The 19,615-nt window shown below is 24.6% G+C and overlaps 1 protein-coding gene across 1 annotated transcript; it reads right to left on the bottom strand.

The window, feature by feature from the left end:
- Window positions 1-7,622: 7,622 nt before the first annotated feature.
- On the bottom strand, window positions 7,623-8,386 carry LOC113868015. The gene has a single exon (XM_027503565.1). It carries the CDS (start codon window positions 8,235-8,237, stop codon window positions 7,623-7,625), a length of 615 nt encoding a protein of 204 aa, XP_027359366.1. The 5' UTR covers window positions 8,238-8,386.
- Between the last annotated feature and the right edge of the window lie 11,229 nt (window positions 8,387-19,615).

Genomic DNA, 19,615 nt, shown 5'->3' with positions numbered 1-19,615 from the left:
GACGACAGATAAGCTACGCGTTAGTATCATAAATTTATGTCATTATTGTGTTTTCTATTTATAAGAGTATTTCGTTAAATAATAGACAAGAGACTATTAAACGTGACACTAAATTATATTAACATTATAAATTATGCAATGCAACGAAATAAATTAATAATACCAGAGAACATATAATCTGAAAAATGAAATAAGTAAACTAGATATGAACACAAATATAAAGATTATTAATTAATTTTTATTATTATGCCACTTATCTTTTATAATTTTGATGAAGAGATAAATTTAATAAGTAAAAATAAAAATAAAATATGATACAATAAAAATTAACATTATGTTTGACTTCTTTTATTATTACAATCATAATGTGAAATTAAAAACAAAATAAAATAATCTACATAATAAAATTAATAACAAAATTAAAAAATAAAAATAAAATTGCCATACAGGTTCGGTGCAAAGATTGTATTTCCAATTTGTATATCCCATCTATAGGATTTGCTTTTAAAGATTTTCGTGTGATATCACTAAAAAATAAAATAAAATCTATATGTAATAATGAAAGAAAAAGTGTGAAAGATGCATTTGAAAGGTGCATTTTTTCATTCTTGCAGTAGGTTGCGTGCACACTATCACTATGTCAGCTTATAATATTATAATATTAATAGAAACATAAACGTTCAAAAGTTCCTAAAGCTTTCACTAAATGTTTGCATTGGTTTTTTTCATTTCTATTTCAACACACAGCACAAACATACGGATTTTATATTTAAAGAAGAAGAATACTTGGGATAGAGTCAAAAATGACAAAATGGAAGAAAAGATGACCGGTTGTAGTAGATCTAGCAGTGATAATCGGAACGGTTCTCTTTTTTATTTTATTTTTTTTATCTTTTTCTTTATATTTTTATTTTTGAAGTTTTTCTTTTTTCTCTAAATTTCTCTCGTTAGATCTCTTCTTCTAAAATTTTGCTCTTTTTCTCCCCTCTGAAAGCTCTCCCTTGGGTGGATTCCTAACTTGCGTCTTTATATTGGTTTGTTTAGAGTTTTTTACAAAATGCCAAAAGTTCTAATTTTGCCTTTCTCGTGCTTTAGAACGATTTTTTATGTTGAGGTATAAGCCTGCATAGTGCAGGATTTTCATTTCCGGAATCGATCTCTTTCTTCAAAAAAAATTTCTATTTTTTGTAAAAGATTTTATTTTATTTTTATACTTTTTTTTAAAAAAAAATGTGGAGGTCATCCTCAGGAGGCAAAAATTGGTATTCACAGCAGCAAAAGGGTTAGGAGTTCTTATGCGGAAGGCAGTGGCTTGTGGGTTATTCTCTGGTGTAAAAATTGGGGTAAGGGGATCGGATATTTCTTTGTTTTAGTTTATGGATGGCACATTGATTATGGGAGAGGCTTCAATTAAGAACTTGTGGACTTTGAAAGCACTATTGCGTAGCTTTGAGTTAATGTCAGGTATGAAAATTAATTTTCATAAAAGTTGTGTATTAGGGATTAATATTGGCCATGACTTTGAAAACTTGGCTGCGGAGTTCCTACATTGTAAGATTGGTAGTTTTCCATTAAAGTATCTCGGGTTACAGTTAGGTGTTAACTCGAGGAAGCCTAGTGCATGGAATGGTGTATTAGAGGCTCTTAAAAAGAAGTTGGCGTCATGGAAGCATAGGTATTTATCGATTGGAGGCAGGGTGACTTTAATTAATGTTGTTTTTAATTCTATGTCACTGCACTCGTTATCCTTTTTTAAGACACCAAAGTCGGTCTGTTATATTTTTCTATTTCGAGAAATAGCAGAATGCCAATAAGTTGATTCGATAGTTCACTATCGACCTCTTGGCCTAAAAAAAGTAATCTTTCTCGATAAAGTCGATTGATTAGGATTTAATCTTATACCTTAAGAGCCGTACATGCACCTTTTGATGCATACGTTCACTAAAATCTCTTTTTTCCTATCCAATTCCTCCACCACCGCGAACCCTAGTTAGATTCAGGCATGATACATTTTTTAGTTATTGGGAGAACCCGAGTACTCTCTTTCGAATCTAGGAAAGAGCTCTCAGAGATCTTTTTTCCTTTTGGAAGATACAGGAGCGGAACAATCAACCTATTGATATTGGAAGACTCAAAAGATTCTTCCAATGTATCATTATTTTTGGGTCCAATGGAATTCATAGGTATAGGAAGAAACCCTGTCAAATAGAGATTTTTTTCTCGATTAGAAAAAATAGGCGAAGAAATTTTATGTTATATATGGTAATCTTTCTGAAATACGAATTAGATGAGAAATTTCTATCCATTTTTGTGAAAAAGAGAAAGAGAAAACACAGATTTATAATATCACCCACCCCTCATATACTAGTGAATGTGCGAAGGGGGTTTAACTGAAACTGGAATTGGAAGAAAAAAGAAAAAAAAAAAAGGATTCAAGAGGATTTAATTACTGAATGAACAAGATATTGAGGAATTGTCCATACGTAAAATCATTATTATTGATACAGGCCTTTTCCACATAAAAGGGGAATCTTTTGTTACAATAGAAGTAGAAGTGATATCGATTATTCAAGAATTGAAGTCTATTTGCTTTATAAAAAGAGGATATCAATGAACTTCTATGAAATGGTTTCACGGGATTCAGTCAATTGTCTTGATCGTGGGATATCGTTGAGAAGATAAAGGAGATTGTCACTATCCAGTAAATTTTTTTTATAGAAGAGTGTTAAGGATGGATCTAAAATCCCCTGGGTGAAATGGGAAACGGTTTGTAGACCGTGAAAGAATGGTGGCTTGAGAATTAGGAATATGCAGTGGTTTAATTGGGCGCTTCTTGGTAAAAGGTTGTGGCGAGGTGTTACTTATTCTAGTTCATTATAGGTGCAGGTGTTGAAAGTTAGGTATGGTATATTAGCTTCTTCTATTCAGCATCCATCAATCCACAACAGATGTTCTTTGTGGTGGCGTGATTTACTGGAGGTTATTCATCAAGGAAATTCATAGCTGAATGAGAAGTTGGATAGGAGTATGGGTGCAAGTTTGCACACTTTTTTTTTAGAAAGATAAGTGGGTAGGCAGGGTGTGACTGTGTGAGGCATTTCCGCGATTGTTTGCAGTGGCGAGGAATGTTAAATCTTATGTATTGGAGAATGGTTTTCATGATGGCACTAACGGGGTTTGGGATGTTAGTTGGCGAAGAGGACTCTTTCAACGTGAGATCTCAAACTTTAATCTTTTGTTGGAGCTTGTAGATGGAGTTTTTATTAAGGTATTATAAGAAGATAAATGGGTATGGAGGGCAAATTCTTTAGGTTGTTATTCAGTGCAATCTACATATTCATGACTATTTGAACTTTTTGGTGGTTCTAATAGTGTAGATCAATGTACGGATGACGCCTTGCGCCTTCCCTCTTGGCAATTGTTATTGAATGCACTTCCCTATAAAGATTTACTGATTGATCATGGTGTTTAAATTGATGATATAACTTGTTGCTTCTGTCATGGTTTAGAAGAACTTCCAACCCATTTGTTTTTAACGTGCTCAGTTTCATCTCAAATCTGGTACTTTATTGCTCGCTGACTTAGATTCTCACTAGTTTTGCCTTCAGAATTATCGACTCACTTGCTTTCTTGGGTTAATGTTAGTTGTAGTAAAAGAAAAGGGATATGTTTATTGATTGTTTGTGTAAGTATAGTGTGGTACTTATGGTGTTTTGGATGAGAGAAAAGTCCTAAATTCTATTATTCTAAGGTCCTGGAAATGACTATCATTTGTTAGTAAAGGAAAAACTATTGTTTTAGCTGAATGGTATCTAAACTCACAAAATTGTATCTGTCTTTAACTTTGTATAAATATGTTTTTACTTTTTATTTTTCTTTGTAAATATTAGTTTTTCTTTATGCATATAGATTTTGAGTTCCTCTTGAACTCTAAGAATATATGTTTTGCCTATAAAAAAAAGATAATAAACTTTAATTTTTAGTTTAAATTATACTTTTTTTTTTTTAGTTTATATCTTGATGTCTATCATTATGCGGGAAAATAATGTTACATCTTTGTAGGTATTTTAAGTCTTGGTTAGTAAAATAAAATCTAATTTTAATCCTTTAAAATGTATATTTATTTTTTTATTTTTTTAAATTCATATTTTCAACTTTATCCTATAAACATAAAATTATATTTTTTTTATAATTTACTTATTAATGTTATTGATTTAAAAAGTTTAAAATGAGTTTATCTTTATAAATATGATTAATTTAATTAGTCCTTTAACTGTTTTTCTATATTTTAATACTCATAAATTTAAACTGTTTTACAATATCCCTGTTACTTCTTAATAATATCATATTATGTATCTATGTCACATTAGTTATTATTTTAAAGTAACATATTACGTTATTATTTAATAAAATAATTTTAAAAAATATAATTCAAATTAAATAAATTTAAAATAATTTAAAAATATTCTATTAAAAATCTGATTAAATCAAACCAATAAAAAAAAGAAGAAGAAAAAAATAGAAAGAGAGAGGACATAACACGTTCCTATTTACTGTCCCATCGCAATACGAATTATCATAACTCCGTAGTAAACTTTTTCGTCTAGCCGACAATAAACACAGCATTCCCAACTCAAGTAAATTATATCTCCGTGATAAATAAAATTGATATAATATTAAGAATATTTGTAAATTTACTTTTTAATTAAGATTAGTATTTTATGTTCACAATATTTCTAAATTTTTAATATTAATTTTCATTATATAATTATTGACATAAAATTTTAATTTTAATAAAAAATAACACAAAAATATTTATGAAATTTTACCATTTTGTCTTAAAAGAGTGTTAAAAATATATTCTTTAATATATTTTTTTAATATAATTTTATTATTAACTAAAATTTATTAAAAATTAAAAAAGTGTAAAAATATTATTAAATTAAGAGCAAAAATAATTAAATTAAGAGTGAGACTCGCATACTTTTTATAATTTTTTGTAAATTTTAGTTAATAAATAAAAATATGTTGGAGAATATTGCTAGCATTTTTTCTTGTTGCAAAATGATTCCTAATATGACCTAGAACAAAGAGAAATTTGTTAAAAAATACTAAAAAAATAATTAAATTCTATTCTTAATTTAATAATTTTCAGTCATATTTTTATAATTTTATTAAATATTAACTGATAATAGATAATGTGCTAAAAAAATATATTGCTAACATTTCTAATTTAGATAACAAGTATTTTAAGAGTTTTTATTCATATTTTTATTTCAAATAATGATAAAAAAATAAATCTGATTTTTTTAATTTCTAAAAAAGTATATTTTTTAGTATTTTAGATGAGTGAATTAATTTTAATATAATGTTACATTTTTTTAGAAGAGTGAATAAGATAGTATAATTATTTTGATTGTATGATTATTCTTACTTTATGTTTTAACATTTTTTTACACCTTAATTTTTATTCTTTTTTGTTTCTTTTTTTTAAGCACAATAATAAACTTTAAATTTTAACAGAAACACAAGAAATAATATTCTTTCTATCCTTTTACTCTTTTGACTATGTAACCTTTCTTATATGATATTTTTACATTTTTTTTCACTCTTATTCTTATGATATTTTTTCAAGCACAATAAAATACAGAGTGTTTTCATTTTTTTTTTTAAATAAAATACAAATCTTTCAAGAAAGAAAACTAAAATAATTTTTTTATTAATCTTAAATTAATAATTTTTTAAAACTCACTCTAACATTTTCCATATATCATTGTGTTGTCTTATTGTTTCTTTTTCTTTTTATAAGTTTTCACATTTTTGTATTTTAGATAAGTATTTTAGAATTTATTCATGCTTCTATCTTTTAATTTGTCTTTATTTTTTAAAATAATAAACGATAGTTGAATTTTAATGTCAATTGTAAAATAAGTTCTTTGACTTTTGTATCTTTAAAAATTTAAGTATAATGTCAATTTAAGATTAAAAAAATTAGTTTGAAAGAAAAAAAATTTAATTTTGTTATTTTTAGAATTTTAGGTCAGAATGTTTTTCTTTGGTTCTTCTTCCTTTAATCCATTCATAATGATAGTAATGCAAAATAAAACAACGTAAAACTTAAAATTCAAACAAAATACAAAATCAAATATTTTTATTTTGAACTTTTTTTTATATTTTAAATTAATATTGAACTCAAATTTTTTAAAATATTAAATTTAAATAAATTATTATACTATTTACTTAAATAGATCTTATAAAAATTCAATCATTTATTATTATAATAATATAGTCAACTTAAAAGGAATGATCAGAAATAAAGTTTAAAATACTTCACTAAAACATAAAAAATGTGAGGACTCAAAAAATAAAATATAACACAATGACATATCCAAAAGATTAAAGTAAGTTATGAAAATTAAATGAGACATCCAAAAGATTAAAGTAAGTTATGAAAACTAAATGAGGTTGATTTGAGTGATAAGCGGCTCAATATCTCTTAAGTAAGATTTTAAGTTTGAATTTTTGTGTATACAAAACATCTTTAGTAGTAAACTCATTAGTCATTTACCATATTCAAGGGCGCGACCCTGATTAAATCTAGATTATTTTAGATGAAAAAAAAAAGTAAGTTTTGAAAGATTATTTATTTAATAATAATGAAATAATTTTTTTTAAAGAAATGTAATTTTTTATTTTTATTTTAAAAATTAAAAACTCATTGTATTGTATTTTTTTTTAAAATCCAACAACAAGGCTGTGAAAAAAATATTTACTCACTCAGTTATCTTAACTCCAAAAAAAATCTATCTATTTTATTTTTCAGATTTTTTTAAAAATTTTTGAGTTTTATTTTATTACCAACTGTTATTTATTTGAAATGAGAATTAAACTAAAATTCGGTATTCACGCTTATAATAAACAAAAAAATTTGAAACTTTTATATAAATACTTCATAAGAACTTTTTATCAATATATTCTTTAATAATTTCTTTATCTTTTTGTTCACTTTTCTACTCTTCTCTTTTCAAAAAATATAAAAAATAAAAAGCGTTTAAATTAAATCGAACGTGTCAAAGGTGCGGCAATTTCAGATTTGTGAGACGGGGTGTGCAGTATAAACTGGACAAATATTAGATGACGTGTGTTAAAGTGTGTGCACAAATCATTATTCCTTGACGCCTTTTAGTTCGTGCGATTTCCTTTCTGACTTTGACGGTCGCGTAATATTTCCGTTACCTGTGCTTGTGCCTCTCACAGTGCCTTTTCCTGTGCAGGATTGAACCATTCCACTTTTCCAAAATGGCTCTTTTTTTAATGCAAAAATAGTGTCCTAATGAAAATATAAAATTTAAATTAATTTGTGTACGCACACAAGTAGAAGACAAAATATGAAGAACATTATGGACACCAAATTTTAATTTGTTCTCTTCTAGATATGATTCTCTTCTTCTCTTCTTCTAGATATGATTCGCCAGAATTCTAAGCAAACACTAACTGGTGCCTATGTTTCTCCCACATCCTTTGAGAAAAAACTTAACAAAGGGAGATGATTTTTGAGCTTTTATGAACTTAACCCAACAATATATATCGATGGTAAACATGGGTTTCAAGTTTCAAGCACCTCATTTGAGCATCGTTTCATGGTACCTTTTCAAAGAATCTTGCTTCTGCAAGAGGATTTGCCTTCGGAATTTCTGAATAAAAAGATCAGCCATATGGTCAATTTCATCCTCCATTTTGAACTCTTGCCCTGCCTCTTCCTTTGAACACTTCACCAAATCAATCACAGAGCCTTCAAGATCCAAACCCTCTGACTCAAACATTGTGTGTGTAAGATCCGGGTACTTGCCATCACCCCCATCATCATCTTCTCCATACCTATAGTAACTTTCATGGCCATCATGATCTTTGTCCTCCACCACTACTTGGGTCTCATTAGGATTGGACACTACCTTGTTGGAGTGTGCATTGTCATTGAACACCACAGTGTCCTTGTTCTGGTCATCACTGCCATGTTCCAACGAGCAATCTTCTTTGGGAAGTGAATGATGACCCAAAAGAGATTGGAACTTATCAGAAATAGTGCTCATCACATACTTCTTGTTCATCACAAGTGAGAATATTATCAACCGAGCCTTGATGGCGTTTGTTTTGGACTTGAGAGCTAAAGATTTTGATTTGGCCATTGAGCTCAAAGCAGCTAGCAACTTCAAAATTGTAGAAGCTCTCTTCTTCATATTGTCACCAATGAAGAAAATAAAATTGTGTCTATAAATAATAAAAGCAAAAATATGAGATTTTGCAGCTTTATTCAAAAGAGGGGTCACAAAATTTGTAAACTAGGCAATATTTGTGTTTGGGTGAGAGAGGATAAAGGAAGGAGAGATTGTGAAGAGGATAATTGCTATTGAAATGAGTTTGTGGCAAAAAATGTGTTTTTGACACGAAAGAGTACAAGGAAAGTACGTGGGTTTATATAGGACGAGGTGCATATTGGCAGTGACAACTGGGTTTGTCTGAGAGAGTGAAACATGGTAAAGGAAAGAGTGGAGATTAAGAAATGAAATTATGGAAAAGAAAGAGGGCAAAAAGGGAAAGTTGGTGACAGAATATATAATGTGGGACACGTGGTTTCACAATGGGTCTTTACTGAGCAATGTTTGGTTCAGTATGTGTGAAGATAAATATTTTGGTGGGTATTGTACCAAAAACAACTTTAGCGGGTAACAAAGCCAGACATAATTATGAGTGGGGTTGGGTTGGTGGGAATTTTCCGATGATAGTTTCAAATTGGTATTTATTGTACTTTCTCCAATATACTTTCTAAATAAAATTTTCAATTTTAAAAATATTTAACAAAAATGTTAAAAAATATAAAATGATTTGAAAATAGAGAGAAAAATGGGGTTGAAATGATGAACCAGATACACTCATCTTTGGTTATAAGTTTAAGAACGAAGTTTAAGATGCTTTTATATAATGGTATAAATTTTGAAGTTATTATCATGGTATAACTTTATTTAATTATTATCTTTTACATAAAATACCACAAACAATTGAATATATAAAAATGATATGATACTTTAATATTTTACTTATTAAATTTACAATGATATTTTTTTTACGTCAAATATAATGATATTTGTGTAATTACAATCCATTAAAACATCAATCCATAGCATAACTGAATCGAGGAATCTTCAAAGGCTTTTTAAAGAGTTATATTTTATAAATGATTTTTCTTTTTTAGTCGCTTGATTTTATAAAAGGTAATAATATGAACTATTTTATTACCTTAATGCCGGAACAAAAAAACACCTTTTTAAACATTACTGTTAAAGATATTTGTGAAAAAATAATTAAATTTTATATTATTAATGAGAGTACTGTATTAAGAAAGTGAGATATTTGTAAAATTTTTTTTTTTTACATTTAGCGACCTATATTTTAAAGATGAAAATTGACTGAAAATAACAATTGTATATAAGATTAAAATTGATTGAAAATTATATGCTCTTTTATCTATTTCTCTTTTTTTTCTTAATTTTATTCTAAATTATTTAGATAAAAGTTGCTATTTAATTTTTTATTATCTTATATAAATTTTTAGAGTTTTAATGAATAATTGTGTTTATATTTATAAAAATTTCTTATTATCTTATATTTTGTGATTATAGAGTTAAATTAAAGTAATTTAAAAAATATAGTTTCATTTTTTTAATGAAAATACATATATAATATCACTTTAAAACTTACATTTTTTAATTATTAAAAATATATGTTTATTTAAAAATAACATACATATTCATTTCACACATTTCTAATGAGTAAATTTAAATGCACAATCAATTTGAAAAATAGGTAAATGTATGACTTACAATTTCACAAACATCAACTTAACAAAATTAAATAATTTTTTATATATTTTTTTCCGTCGATAATCGATGAAATGTCTTATATCTCTATGTATGCATAATTAATTTACTAAAAATATTATATTAAATGTTAAATATTTATATTAATTTTTAATAATAATGGAAATTCATTAGATGTATTATATTTATTGCATGGAAGACTTTTATGTTAGAAAATATTATTATTGAATAAGAAAATAATTATTACTATATTAAAAATGAAAAAAAATATGTATTAAAAAATATTATTTTTACTATTATTTAAAATAATTTTAATTTATAAAAATATTTTAAAATAATTAAATTCAAATATAGATTAATATAGTAAGAGGGATTAGTTCAAATGATACATGTTTAGTCCTTCTTAAGAAAATTCTCAAGTTTAAATATTGTGAATAGGAGAAATTGTCACTGAAAGAGCTAATTCCACTATTTTATGAATGTATTCAATACGATTATGCATGTGATCTATACCAAAGAAAGTACAAATTAATATAAAAATATAAAATAATAAATATTTATTTGTTAAATGAATGATAAAAAATAATTATTGCAAATTTAATACTTAAAATTGTATATTCAAATATGCAATAAAAAAGTATTAATTTTTTATTATTTAGAATAATTTAATATATGGAAAAATATTAAAATAATAAAAGTCAATTGCATATTAATATATTAAATTTAAAGTAGTAAATAGATATGATCTTTTTAAAAAAAATTATTGTAAATAAAATATTGTAAATTTTTTAAAATTAAATATTTATTAAAAATAATTTTATTACTTTATAATTTAAAATATAATTCAAAGTGACAAAATGTAAGTCCATAGTAATATAATTTTAAAATTTTAAAAATTTTTATGTATGAATGATTTGATCCAAATATTTTTTATTCATTTCTCTTTTATTTTATGCATTTTATTTACTATAAATAAAAAAATAAAAGGCATTATATCATACAATTTAATTATAAGATATTTTATATATATTAAATAAACAAATTTATGTTTTTATATATAGTAACAAAAAAATACTAAAAAGAACTTAATTTATAAATCTTACAAGTACTATTGCAGAATATAATAAATAAAAAATTAAAATGGTGTAAAATTATGAATTAAATTTTAGTTTAATTTTTTGGATATATTAAATTAAAATTAAAATTTTCCTTTTCTATTATTTAATAAAATATACAATTTCTTTTTTACTTTATACAGTTTTTTATGCATGCACAAATCAAGCTTGCTCAATTAATAAAGAAATTAACCAACAAAATTTGGAAAGGTGATTGAAAGAGTTGTTAATTTAGGACAAAAGCTAAAGATAGTGTTGACTTTGGGCATATAAAGAACATTTTAAGTAACTAAGTAACTTTTTTTGGTATAGAAATTTAAAAATGAATAATATATGTTGACAATAGAAAAACACAAATATTTAAAACAAGAGTAATAAGTCAAAACTATTTAAGTGAATAAAAGTTTTAGCCAAACAAATTTATTATAATACATATATAAATTTTTAATAACATTACGTTGTTATAACTTATAAATGATATTGTCCGTTTGATTTATAATTTCATAATTAATATAATTGATTGGAATGATCAGCATTTTAAAAAGTGATATTGAAAATATATCTGATAACAATACGAATGTTTTATCATGTATAATTAATTAATTTTTATACTATCAAACATGATAAATATATATATATATATATATATATATATATTAAAATTATAACTTTCTTTTAAATCACATATAATTTTTACATAAAATTTAAGTTAAGTAAAATTATTATAAGAGATAAAATTATTTTACTGAGTATTTAACATAACTGCATAAACTTAAGATCATAAGGTAAGCAAAAATAATTTCTTGTTAATTGATTCACATGCTCAATATATTAAAATTATAATTTGATAGAAGATATTTTAAAAATTAATTTATTTTATATTTTATCATAAATTTATTTAAAAGGTTAAAATTTGTATTATTAACTTTTATAAAAAAACATAGATTATATTAATTTAATTAAAACAAGATATTTATAAATCATAATTTATTAAAAATATATTTTAAAATTAAAACTTTAATTTTTCTTCATATTTTTACAAAGAAAATAATATTGTATCTTATAAAAACTAATAGTTATGAAATTAAATTAAAAAACTATAAATTTGTGGAAAATCATGATTCATAGTTTATTAATAAATTATCGATAAGAGTCATAAATTTTAAAATAATAAGATTTAAAATAAGCATCAAAATAATAAATATATTTTTATTTTTATATTTTATATTTTTAATATTTATGTTCAAGTCTCGTATCTCACAAGGACACAGATTTAAACTCTACTATCAACGTAAATACTTTGTTGGTGAATAATTTATTATTATTTTTATAAAAATTATTTGAATTTTACATATGTCGTTATTCATGAGTTTTCAGCACTAAACTCACCTAATTTTTATATAAAAAATTAATTTGAGTTAATAGGTTAAAAAATCATAGACCCTGATAATTAATTTGAAGTATAAAGCGAGATTAATTTTAAAAATTAATTATAACTGATAATATAAATTAGTGAAATTAATTCAACCCATGATAACTTTTACTAAAGTCAAATTATTTGCATGTTGATTAATTGCTACAAATTTCATGTTGGATTATGTGCGACAAATCTGATGTAAAAACTCGTATTTAAGTATTTAAAGGAACAAATAGAATTATACAAAGGTTTGAAAAAGAGAAGCTGTGATCTTTTGACCTTAGCCGTTTTCGTTTGGCGCTTCCGATTATTTATTTGAAGATTTGTTTGACGTTTGTAGAGAGAACCTTTGAAGATTTCGAGAAAGAAAAAGGAAAAGCGACAGACAAACCAAACGCAACGCACTCGTTGCGACACACGAACAGTGTTCTTTTGAACATCATTTTTAATCTTTAATGTTTATAATTTTATATCAAGTTTAATTCCATAGATCGAGTTAAATCATTGAATTTTATTAAGTCAAAAAAATATTTATTACATTAAAATTATAAAAATATGATAAATATTATAAATAAATTTTTATTATAATTAATCACTTAAATTCAGTTTTAAACAGTGAAACTAACATTTTTTATTTAAATTTTAATATAATATTAATTAATTTACATATATTCACACACATATATATATATATATATATATATATTTGTTAAATTACATTTTTTATTTCAAATTTTATTTTAAATTTGACTCAAATTAATTTTTTTAAAAGTTACTATATGTATAATTAGTCTCGATAAGAATTATCATTAAAGTCTTTAAAAATTTATACGAATAAATATTAGTTCCGAAGATTTACTTTTGTATTTTAAGTTTTCAATTAACTAATAAATTTTTTTAATTAAGCACTGGTACATGTTAGACACATGATAGACCATTATTCTAATTACCATACAAGGTTTATAAATGTTTTAAAGTAGAAACTTAAATAAATTTATACTATAAAATTTTTTGGACTTAAAATTATTTCTTAAAACTATTCTGTCGAAATTTAATTACTAACAAATTAAACAAATAGAAAAAAATCTTTGCCTTTAATCTTTATCTATTAAGTATTGAATCAGTTAACAAGATTTCAACTTAAAATTATCAAATATCAAGTACTTGTAATATCATTATTCTAATAAGCATACAAATATGAAGAGTAGCAATTATAAATTCAATTTTATAATATTAAAGTGTGTATATATATATATATATATATATATATATATATATATATATATATATATATAACACCCATACAAATGAATAGCAAAATAATTGTTTGGAATCCGATAGTGATGAATAGAAAAACTTGTCTTTTGCTTAATGCGATCATCTTTCAACAGACGAAGCCCTACTCATACAGTAGCTGCGGGTTTCAAGGGGCAGAGCGAGGAATGTTGGATACGCAATTGCATGTTTTCGTTTTGAAAACTTAACCACTAAGGCTACGCAATCACGTCAACTTTTTTGTCTCCCAATTCTCACCCAATGCAATGCCCTCAACTTTTTGTTTTTTTGTTTTTTATTCCGCAATTCTCTTCAGCTCCGAGTGTTGTGCTTGGTGCCCCCTTGTTAATATTTGTAAAAAACTAGATTCCGTGACTTTATAAAATAAATAACATTTTATTTTTACATTATTAATGATTTAAAATATATTAATGATAACATTACGATTTTAATTTTAATTTACTGTTAGTAGAAAAATTATATCATTTTTTGATTAAAATACACTGTAATTATAATTTTTAAATTAAATAAATTTTACTAATACGATAATGTAAACAATTATACCTTAAATAAATTCTAATTAGATTATACTACTAAATATTTTTATTTATCTTAAATTATATTTTAAAAAATCATTTTAATTTTCTTTAGAAATTATAAATTTATTATTTTAAGATTTAAAAATTTATTTGATATTAATTTTGACGAGGTTTCTTAAGTCCCATTAGCTAAAGGACCTATAGTATAACATTTTTACTATAATTTAAATAAATTTTATTGAATTATATATATATATATATATATATATAAATAAAACTTAAAGAAAATTTTATAAGTTTTGAATAATTTTAAAAAATTGTATAAATGTATGAATATAACCAAAAGAAATTAACCAATTTTTAAAATTTTGTCTATACAAAATTTTTATGAATAGATAAAATAACATGCATTCATAATTTAAATTTATAATTAGAATGAAAGCTAAAATTTTACATTATATATTTTTTGATCTCTTGATACAATCAAAATATTTTTAAAAAATAAATTTTTAACTAGTACTAGATGTAAATTAAGATTTTAAATAATTAACTATTAATTATTACCCATAAATCTTGAATTATCATTTATAATAGATTTATTAAAATACTTCAACTTCTAATTAGAGACTTAATCAATATAATTATATTCTTCAAAATAATCGGTCTTAACAAAGCAATTCATTTCTTATCGTCCCTTGCAAGTATGATCCTAGAACGTATTAATTTCTTTATTTCTTCTTACTTAAAAATGTTTGTAAGTGTGAGCATTCCTTGCCCTACTAAAATTCTTAAAATTTATAGAATAATCAAAATAATGCAGAGACATTTTCTAATACAACATGTAACAAAATAGTAATATTTCATTCTTAAAAAATTTAACTAGACAAAATTATTTATATATATTATTTATCATTTAACCATATGTATTTCATTTTTTATTTAATCAACCCAATCAATTTCAATGCCTAAATTCATACCATTTTACTTATACAATTTTAATCAAACAAAAGTTGTCCACATACATTACTTCATATTGAACCAAACATCATTATTCAATCTATAACTTCTACAAATCATGTGCTATAATCCCTAAGTTATTACACACATAACACACTTAATGATTTATCATAAACCCGCACTGCTAATTGCATCAAACAAAGCAACCACACAACACTGCAAATGCACGGCTCTTTGTTCAACAACTATATAGTTCACATATTTATATTCCAACATATGAAAATTCATATATATAGTCCAAGCATATACAACACAATTTAAGAAGAATAATACATACATATATATATATATATATATATATATATATATATATGTATATACAGATTTGACAATATATTAGGAAATGAAATGCTTTGTCAGATTGTATCATGGAACATCACTACACTGAACCGAAAAGGCTAAGTTTATCCGTTACACATGCAGAATCACTTTAATCTAACAAATGAATGTCAAGAGAGCAATATAAAGTAAAAAAAAAATATGAACATGAACCATGGAATTCTTATGGTTGACTAGCAGTGACGTTGCATGACAACATGAACTAATATAAGGCATAGTATGCTTGACATACTATGGATCAAGATGATGTCAAGCTCATAAACATTTTTGAAGCATACATTTTTTAAGGACAATACAGAGTGCATAATAGCTAACCAATTCACATATGCCAACAAAAATTAAAATTCAATCAAATAGAAGTACATGATGACAAACATAAACTAAAAAATTTTCTAAGTTCACATTATGCAAAAGTCTAAACCAAAATTATTTATAGAGACTCAACACATAATGATCCTAAACATAAACTCCTTCAATCATCAAGACTAATAGTTGTTGAATAAGGAACACCATGTTGAGAAACAACATCTACAAACAAACAAAAGACCATGCCATTGACTCATTACTTTCCTAAAATATAACATAACAAAAAATATGTAAAATATCAATGTTAAGTTACCTTGCTCAAATCTCTTAACTTGCTCAAAATCAACTTTGGAGAACAATGAAAAAGATGATCCTTTTAACCAATCTTGGGTGCAATCAAGTGTAACACCTTAATTTAATTTCCAAGTAATAATTTTACAAAATGGGAGTAATAAAATTTTCATTTAAATAAAAAAAGGTCTCATCATATAGTTTCATAAAACAGTTCAAACAATAAAGGATTACAAATTTATATCAAAGACTGCTACAAGACCAATTCAGTTACATCATAATTTTAAAATACAATCTAAGTCTTATAGCAGTTCATCTTTCCTTCACTGAGTGAAAATTGTTAGAAAGATTAACAAATTGAAAGAAAGAGGAAAAAGACAACGAAAGAGTGAAAATTGATAAAAGGTTCCATTGAAGTGAACCAAACTTCATTTAAAAACAGTTCGGTTCTCAAACCAGACTCTCATACATATAGTTTTGATTCGCTTTTCTCATATAAGTTTAGTTCATTAGTTAACAGCGTGGTTAGATTCAAGATTTAATTTGGTCTTAACTGGTTATTTGAACAGTCCTACATAAGTTTTTAGCCCAAATGTTTTCCCAAGAGCTTGATAACTAAAACCTCTATCCATGGGGCACAAATTTAGATATTATTGAATTCACGACTAAGACTTTGGGATAAAGTCAATCTTCACCTTCTAACTCAATTTGAACAAGCCCTTTCACAATGAGATTCTCTTATGGACGTGAAGGCAGAATAGTCTTAGCACTTATGACTTTATATTTGAAGGACATACGAGGAGGAGGAGTGAGAGGTTTAGGAGTCATCAAAGAGTTTTGAATTTAAGCAGATAAAACAAATTCTGTCGAACATGATTCCATATCCCTTTGTGTAAATTATTGTCCTTATAAGATGAAGTAATGTTACCTAACAAATTATTGATTAATATAAAATTTTATAAAAAAGGCCGATTTGTTATAACTAATATAAATTTATTATTATTTTTTTATTAAGATAAATAAGTTATTTATTATTAAATTATTTTAATATTCTAATTTAAAAGAAAAAAATATTTTTATTATTTTTCTTTTATGAAAGGAAATTTATTTTATTTTATTTTTAGGTGTATTTTATTTTAAATTTATTTTAGTTATAATTTTTAAAGAAACTATTATTTATTGCTGTATTTTTTTAAAATAATTTTGACATTATTTTATGTGAATAATGAGAATTATTTGTGTAATTGTCTAATTCCTAAAAATTTTTATTATAATAATTGAAGAGGTTTTAACTTTTAAATTTGCTTTTCGAATCATATTAAATTTATTTTATATATTGAAATGATATTATTTCTGATACTATTTATTTAATAAAATTATTAGAATAAATTATATTTTCTATTTTTAACTATATTTTTATTATTTTATAATATTATAATTTTTTTTATAATATTAAATTTTTAATTATATTTATTTCTATAAAAGTAAAATTGGATAAAATTGGATGTTTGAGAGCTCGTATAAGATAATAAGCGAGAATTAAAAAGTGAGGGCATCTTTGAGAGAATATGAGCACTGGACCATGGTCTTGCTCAAACATCACTCTCACTTGTAAACTACACAAAGGGCATTAGTTTTTGTAAATTCTTTTCTGGCCTTCTTCAAATGCACAAGGGAATTGATGCCACTGCAAATTTTCTTATTACATCAGTTACGGATAAATATGGACATTGTATCACCGCAATTGGAATAACTGAGAAAATATTTTTTTTTTTGTGGGCAACTAAATGTTTAGGATTATTTCTTGTTCCTATAAATTTGGAATGTGCTAATAATTTACGATCAATTATTACATAATAACATATTTATGCACTATTTTTTAATATGTTCGAGATTATATATTCTACAGAATCTCTTTTGTTAATTTTAATATTTATAAATTTTTGAAAGTAAAGTTTGTTATCACATATTAATGACATGACATACATCTAACTATAACTCATTACTTACACCATCAAAATGGTTCCAAAAGTGATGACTAAATGCATACATATCATAAAATAGTAATAGTAGCAATTCCAAAAAAATGTTTTTCTAGTTTGAAAGACTAGAATTAATGTATTTATATCTTTAGAGACTAAAATTAATCTATTTATATATTTAGAGACTAAAATTATATATTTAAAATAAAAAATGCTAACCGGAAAGTTTCTTAGTTGTTATCACTTTGAAAAGTTATTTTATACTAATAATCAGACATATTTCCGGAACCTAATTGAGAATGATACCTAATTAGATTGTGTTGAGTTTGCTCAAAAGTAAAATCTGAACTAATTAAATTAATTATTCCAGGTTGGGTCCAATTCTAATCAACTAGGGTTTTTAGCTAAAATAGGATAGAAATAAATTTTTTTTTTTTACTAAAATAGGGCATTCCATAAATATTTTTCTTGTTTGAAGTTATTTTTACCACGTTAACGTGACTGTCGACTCTTAAAGGATTGACACTTATTTTTTAATAATAATAAAAAAAGTGTCGGCTATGTAGAGACTGACACTCTTTATTTATCTATTAAGAATCAATACTCATATTGACGTAGCAAAAATATCCCCTGATACAGAAGAGAAAATGTTTCAAGAATACCCTATTTTGGTAATTTTTTTTTATTTCTACCCTATTTTGGCCAAAAACCCAATAAACTAAGTAAACTCTGGCTAGGCTAATGAGGTTGGTTCACTGTGTTTGTCATTTGTGTATACAAGTACATATTTTAAATGTACTCTTATTTTTTAAAACATTAATAAAAAAATTAAATGGAAAATTGAAAAAAACTTATTCGATTGGATCGGTTAGATTTAAAAACATTTCTCAATATCCAAACAGATAATGATCATAACACTAATTTTTAATCATACTTAACTCAATCACTTGAAGTCCCAAAATGACTCATAAGATTTTTGTTTGTTTGATCCATGATAACCTCTATTTTGCATGAATAAAAGTGTAAATTAATTTCAGGGCTACTACATAAGTGTCACTTCCAATGCCATTCGAGAGTAGCTTTTTCCATTTATTTCATGGATACTCTTTGATTAGCAAGGATATATGCCCCAAGGATATCTCCACTTTGAAAGAGTGAATAAAATAGCTAAGAATAAAAATACCTTTTTTTCCCTTTTTTCTATCACGTTACATTCCTTATCACATTTATTATTGCTTCCTCTTCTATTCTCATTTCTCATTAAAAATATAAATTTATATATCCAAGTAGGTATCCAAGTAACATTTTAGAAAATAAAAAAAAGTTACGGAATCTCCTAATACTGGAAAGCAAGAACATATAGAAAAGTAGAAAGGAATGATAAAATTCTCGAAGCTTTTTGCAGTGACATAAACAAATAAAAAACGAGGGCTTCCATGTCCCTATTAAGATAAAGAAA

Source organism: Abrus precatorius, unplaced genomic scaffold (assembly GCF_003935025.1).
Source record: "Abrus precatorius isolate BTA unplaced genomic scaffold, Abrus_2018 Scaffold5, whole genome shotgun sequence".
Classification (NCBI taxonomy): Eukaryota; Viridiplantae; Streptophyta; class Magnoliopsida; order Fabales; family Fabaceae; genus Abrus; species Abrus precatorius.
This window is presented reverse-complemented; position numbering and strand designations above follow the sequence as displayed.

Bases quoted from the DNA above. Each gene is read 5' to 3' on its own strand.
- LOC113868015 (XM_027503565.1), bottom strand. From the start codon at position 8,237: ATGAAGAAGAGAGCTTCTACAATTTTGAAGTTGCTAGCTGCTTTGAGC.